This window comes from Nannospalax galili, unplaced genomic scaffold (genome assembly GCF_000622305.1).
Source record: "Nannospalax galili isolate Female #2095 unplaced genomic scaffold, S.galili_v1.0 scaffold336, whole genome shotgun sequence".
Taxonomy (NCBI): domain Eukaryota; kingdom Metazoa; phylum Chordata; class Mammalia; order Rodentia; family Spalacidae; genus Nannospalax; species Nannospalax galili.
This window is the reverse complement of record NW_008343385.1, coordinates 1376063-1382786: the sequence shown is the minus strand read 5'-3', so window position 1 is coordinate 1382786 and position 6724 is coordinate 1376063. Positions and strand designations below refer to the sequence as shown.

Genomic DNA, 6724 nt, shown 5'->3' with positions numbered 1-6724 from the left:
ATATTTGCATCACTTGTATGCCTCCCAGCCCCTATCCAACTCCTCCAATGTCCCCCCATTCCCAGCACTTTCTTGTCTTCTTCTTTGTTTATTATTGTTACATATATATACATACTTATATAAATATACATATATATATTTAATGCATTGAGTCAGTTAAGTGGTGTTCACTTTAGTGCTGTCCATTTGTGATTAGATAGCCTCCCGAGGGATCTAGTCCCTAGAGAAAACTGATTTTCCCTCCCTCAGCATCCATTGATTGTCGATAGCCCTTCATCTTGAGGTCTGACCTTGTGACATTCCCCCATCCACCTTGACATGTCAACTGGTTTTTTCATTATGTAGATCTCCTTACTAACATACTGTGGAGATTTCATTGATGCACCTTCCTATCATGTCTACAATGCATTAACTAGCAGCAGGTATCTTGTACCTCTAGCTCTTATATTCCTTCCACTACCTCTTCTGAGATGTTCCCTGATCCTTGAGTGTAGAGGATACATTGTAGATGCAACACTTAGTGTTGGGCACCTCACAGCCACTTGTTAATTAGATCTAAGAATGTATCTTATTACATTCTTAGAAATAACAAATTATTAAGACATATATCAGGGGCTGGAGATGTATACCCTAGAGGTAAAATGGATAGCTAGCATGGGTGAGGCCCGTATCAGTCCCCTACAACACAAACACACAAGACTTGTACTTAGCAAATGGAATCATGGGAGTGAAACAGAAAAGGATAAAGGGAGCTTCTCAATAGCAATAGTGGGCATATTAACAGAAGGCCACTTATAAGTAACAGTTTAGCGATTTGATTAGACTTTATTCAAATGGGATGTTGAAATACTAATTTAGCCATTTTCACAATGCTGTCACTCCTTCTGTGAAGTTTTAATGAGCAGTTCTGAATAAAAACCTGGCTTATAAGATAAAACAGATGTAATGAGTAAAGGACTCAAATTCTTTCCTACCAGGATTTTTTACCTTAGTGATTTCTTCAGTTAGGGCGTTCTTCACGATGTCAGACTGCACGGGTCCTGGGTAGATATTGCATAGCGTTATGCCTGGATAGTCGACAAGCTCAGTACAGAGGCTATTAAAAAAACCCTATGGAAGACAAAATGCCTGGATAGTCGACAAGCTCAGTACAGAGACTATTAAAAAAACAAGGAAGGAAGGAAGGAAGGAAGGAAGGAAGGAAGGAAGGAAGGGAAGGGACAGTAAAGCAGAGAAATAGAGTAAATACCATACATTTTCCACTATGTTCTGTAATGGACAGGAAGTGCAAACATGCAGTACTATTTAGGTTTTACTTATTCATCTATTGATTTTTTTTTTTACCTTGCACAACAGTCGACTGAACCTAAGGACTTGTTCAAGTCAAGCAAATGCTCTATCGCTGAACTATATCTCCAGTACTTTTTACATGAAAATGTTTTATTACATTTATTTATTTATTTATTTATTTATTTATTTATTTATTTATTTATTTATTTATTTGGGGTAGTGGCATGGTATGGAGATCAGAGGCCAAATGCAGGTAGTCATGCTTGGTGGCAAGAGCCTTTACCCATTGAGCCATCTTCTTAGCCCCATTTATATATTTTATTTGGGACAACATTTCATTAAGTTGCCCAGACTACCTCTGAACTCATTTTGAAACCCTAACCAGTCTAATTTTCAAACTCTTGCCTCAACCTTCCAAGTAGCTGGGATTATAGGCCTGTGTCATCAAGCCTGGCTCCATCAGGCATTTTTAACTGCAAGACTGGAGGCAATGTCCTGCAGACACACAGCTCCAGCATACAAATAGTTCACTGGTTGGCAGCAGTGGCTGTCAGCAATATTCCTAATGCAGGTGAGCAGAGGAGGAGGATGACTGTCCCTGAAGACACGCCATCTTCACACCAACCCTCACCACTCCAAAAGAGGCTCTTAAAAGGGGCTTCCTCTTCATTCCCCTAAAGGTCAAGCATGCAGGTGTTGGGCAATGCAACAAAAACAGGATATGAACTGCACAGTAACTATGATACAGAAATTCAGCTTCTCAGTTACCATTTTGACCAGGTGATTGGTTTCAGTGAAGTGCTGGTCTTTTCTGGGTGAGGACAATATGTGCCTATGAGTGGCTGACCACTGAAGGACCTTCCAAAGAACAAGCTAAACCTGGCTTAGAAATCCTACCATTTCTAAACCAAGAGAAGTAAACAGATGCTTATTTCCCCTATCACTTTTCCTTAATTAGGAAATGTTACTTCACTGTTTTAAGACAGGATGTTAGGTGTGGTAGCTCACACCTGTAATCCCAGCATTTGAAAGAAAGAAGCGAAGGATCAGAGGTTCAAGTCATCTTCAGCTAATAAAGAAGTCAGAGACCTACCTGTGCAGTAGAAAAGATGAAAGAGAAAAAGACTGAAGCAGCTCCAGAAAACTTAACAAGCATTAAACATCTATCAGCCTTAAATACTGACTACAGACAGAGACAGTGAGGGTTCGTGCTGTCACAGACTGACGCAGTGCCTGCTTAAGAGAAGACCAAAACAGAATGCTTAGTAAAGGAACGGCGAACTCCTGTACCTTTAACCTTTGCTACTCTATAGTAAGACAGAGGACAGCAAGCAGCCAACACTGACACTAAACCCTCTCCTGTGTGGTATATGCACTTCAATGATAAAAAGTTAACTCTATAATTTTCTGGCATTATGAGAGGGAAATGTATTCTTTTTAAAGTGCCTCATGGGGTGTGGTGGTACATACCTGTGATCCCAACTCTTGGCTGATAAAGGCAGGAGTTCAAGGTGAGCCTGGGCTATGGGAGACCTTGACTCAAAACAAAATGAAAGCCTCCTGGTATCAGCACTCAGCTACTAAACTACTACTATAACTAACATGAGCCTCAACAATCCACATTTTCTTGGAGAATCCAACCGAGTCATGTAAAAGAGAGTCTTGGGGAGGTCAGATAGCTCTTCTGTTTGACTGAAAGCTACATGTCTTATCAGTCTGAGTGCCAACTGATGGGGTATACATGGCCCCACACCTGCCTGCCTAAGGAGTGCCTATCTCTATAGCAGGTGATTTTAACAGTCCCTTACTAACTCTGAGGAGCACACGCCAGTTGCAGCCCCTTCATCACTGTGCACTGCCTGCTCTTCATGGTAGAGAAAAGACAGCTGAAAACTCAGCCTTATTTCCAGGAGTCTGTGGTGACCTTTGCTACTGCACCTCCTTATTCTAGGGCTGAAACAGTCTACTAAAAACTTCTTCAAAGTGATGAGCTACATTTTATGTTTTCTTAGTTATTGTCCTATTGGATTTGCCATGTCTTCATATTTAGTCTTAAGTCAGAATTCAAAATTCAGTCAGTATCAGGCATTGATTCTTTCCTGTTAAGCAGACCTTAAGTCCAATTAGACAGCAGTTGATTACGCTAACGTTAAAAGTGCTACCATGAGGGATGGTTTTTTAAATTTTTATTTATTTATTTATTTATTTATTTTTATGTGTGTGTTATGCCTGCATGTATGTAAGTGCACCCATACCATGCAGTGCCCTTGGAGGACAAAAGAGGGCATCAAATCCCCTGGAACTGGAGTTACAAATGGTTATTACTCTCCATGTGGATACTAGATTTCAAAACCGGGTCTTATGCAAGAACCACCAATGCTCTTAACCACTGAGCCATCTCTCCAGCCCCCATTAGGGATACTTTGCCAGGATGGTCATTGCAATTTGTGGGCATTGCAGCTGGGTAGGACTATTGATTGCTTTTCTCCCTTGACAGCTTGCATAGCAATTTCAGATACTATGCGAGCTCTTCCTCAGGGAGGAAGTTTCCAGTTCAGTCCCGATCAATTTCTCCAAGTCCTGAGACCTAAGTGTATGGTGTCTTCAGCAATAAGGGCTTACCTAAATGTCTGGAAAGGTCCCAGAGGAGAACATAGTACTGCAACTTTCCTAAACCAATATACTTTCTTACATATTCTAAATACTTACCCTTACATCCATAGACAAAGGAAGCTCTCACCACACACCAAAAGTTCTTTTTGCAAAAGATGTAGACTATTAAAAACTTCCACAATAGGTCAAAATACAGAGAATACGTGACTTCGGGGTGCCCAGCCCCAAATGATACATCTACAATGCAACCCCTACACCTAAGTTTCAGGGAACATCACAGAAGAGGGGGCATAAAGACTATAAGAGCCAAAAGACCACATGCCTGCTGCTAAACAGTATCTTCAAAACATGCATCCATGAAATCTCAACACTATGGTCACCTAATCAAGACCTACATAATGATACTACCAGCTGACATGCCAACACGGAAGGGGAAATTTCACAAGATCCTACCTCTAAATGAAGAGCTACAGGCAATCAATGGAGAGAGAGAGAGAGAGAGAGAGAGAGAGAGAGAGAGAGAGAGAGAGAATCCGGAATGGGCTCCCTGAGAAGTTATGATAGGTTATCCAATTCCAAGCAGTCAACCCAAAACACATGTACACAGAAGCACCACTAAAAGGACTCAGTAGATTATAAATATATATGTAAGTATGTGTGAATATGCAAAAGTAATAATCAAAGAAGAGGTCATGAAATTGAGAGGGGATATAGGGGGAGGTGCAATGAGTTGGAGCGGGAGGAAAAGGGAGTGAAAATGATATAAGTACAGTCCTCGTATGTGATTCTTAAATAAGACAAAACAACAAAAAACAATCATTCAGTTCTCATATTTATCTCATAAGATACATAGTGAAAATCAAGCTTTCCATATTTTCTTCTTCCCAAGAAATCATAATGAATGCAATTGTTTCTCCCAGTAGAGACAGGGGGCCCAGGGCTAATCGCCTGGAGGCAGTACTTATTTGAATAAGCATATATAACTAGACCAGGGAAAATCAGCAGCAAGGAAGAGACAAAGGAACATCACAGAAATAGAACCACAAGCCCACATCTGAGACACAGAATAAAGTCAGAACAGAGCTGAGTTGCCATGAGGATGTGGTGGGGATTGGAGTAAGGTAAAGGTGAAAGGTTGACTGGAAGATCCACTTCCTAAGAGCAGAAACAGCATCTCATCTTCATATTCCCAGGGTTCATTCAACTTACATCATAATGCAGGTATTCCAAAAAAATCTGTTTATTAGTTATAGGCATGTGTGGCTCCAGGGTTTTTACTGCCAAATGGTGGGGGGCAGGAGGGTGCCCTCTACCAAAGTTCTTGTGAAGGTCTGATCTCTGATCTGAAAAAAACTCAGAGCTTGAACAAGAGGCCTCAGTTACTCTTGGCACACCGAAAGTAAGGAGGAAGAACGCTTCCTCCCTGATGACTTGAATGTTCTTGGCCTGAAGTTATTCTTATCATGAGACTAACTGTTCCTTGAACCCTGTTAAAGGTACATAAGTAAGCTTGTATAATAAAGCTACAAAGATGGATAAGATTCCAAAAAGGGCTGAGCCCTGGGAACTTGAAGATATCAGGAAGGTACTGCAAATATTAGAATGAGACAATTTGGCTTGAGAAGAACATTTTCTTTTCCTCTTGGTTTACTATAAATAAGGTTGCTTCTTAGAATAAAGCATGTGCTGGTTCACACTCCATTGCATCCCCTGCTTCCTGATTCCTCCTGCACCTATATTTTGGGGTCCCCAAGCCCATCAGGCTGGAATTGTGGTCACTGAACCATGACAGTTGGCACCCAAACAGGGACCCAGACATTGCACCCAAGAAGAGGTGCCGATAGAGTTGCAGTTCAAGTAAGTAAAAAGTCATCCAGAGGAGGTGGTGGATATTTTGACCAGCTGGCACCAGTTGGTTTACAGAAAATTATTTTTTAAGTAAAAATTATTTGCAGGGTAATGGGACAAGGTAAGTCTGCCCCTTTGTTTCTTTAATTCATCATATTCTTTGTAGTAATGGTGCACAAGTTTCCAGAAAACAGATAGATAATTGTCTGCAAATAGTTGTAGAGTTTAATTCATGGTTTCCTTATACAGTAACTTTAGATTTGGAAGTCTGGGACAGAGTCAGAACAAATGTGGAAAAGGCATTTCAGACAGGAGAAATAATACCACTTGATTTTTGGTCTGTGTGGGCACTCATCAGAGCAGCTATTATATTAATTAATCAAGGTCCAAATAGCTTGTCACCAGCTCAGGTGATTTGCACTTCTAATGGAGCAGTTAATATTTATGATGTCCCAGAGGATTTAAAAAATAAAGCTGCTAAGGAATTTCAAGAGGCTACCTCTTCGGAGGCTCCACTAGCTGCCTCTACAAAGAAGGTGAAATTCAAATTTTGATTACTACCAATAGCTCATATCCTATTACAGTAGGGGATAACATTGCTCAATTAATTCTTCTTCCTTTTATACCTATAGGATCCTCTTCCAAAAAAACAGATTGAAGGGTTTGGAAGTACTAATCCTATTTCAGTCAATTGGGCTCTGATGCTGCAAGCACAACAGCCTCATATTAATTTTAAAATTCAAGATAGATCTTTCAAAGGTCTGGTTGATACTGGATCAGATATTACTATTATTAAGAAAGATGGCTGGTCATCTAATTGGATTACTCAAATTATAAAGTGTGATATTAAAGGAGTTGGAGTTCAGCCAGTGTCAATAGTGAATATTAGTGTAGAATATAAAACAATTTCTAGTACAGATAGGAAAATCGCTGCTGTTAAGCCTTATGTATCAGAACTTCCAGTAAATATTAT

At 40.2% G+C, this 6724-nt stretch overlaps 1 protein-coding gene across 1 annotated transcript in view; it reads right to left on the bottom strand.

Moving 5' to 3' along the window:
- The window catches only part of LOC103739186 (dehydrogenase/reductase SDR family member 7), a 31882-nt gene that overhangs the window by 5568 nt on the left and 19590 nt on the right, over positions 1 to 6724 (bottom strand). Inside the window, exon 5 of the mRNA XM_008839491.3 lies at positions 988 to 1110. Coding sequence (XP_008837713.1) covers positions 988 to 1110 — 123 coding nt within the window. The remainder of the gene's footprint in view (positions 1 to 987; positions 1111 to 6724) is intronic.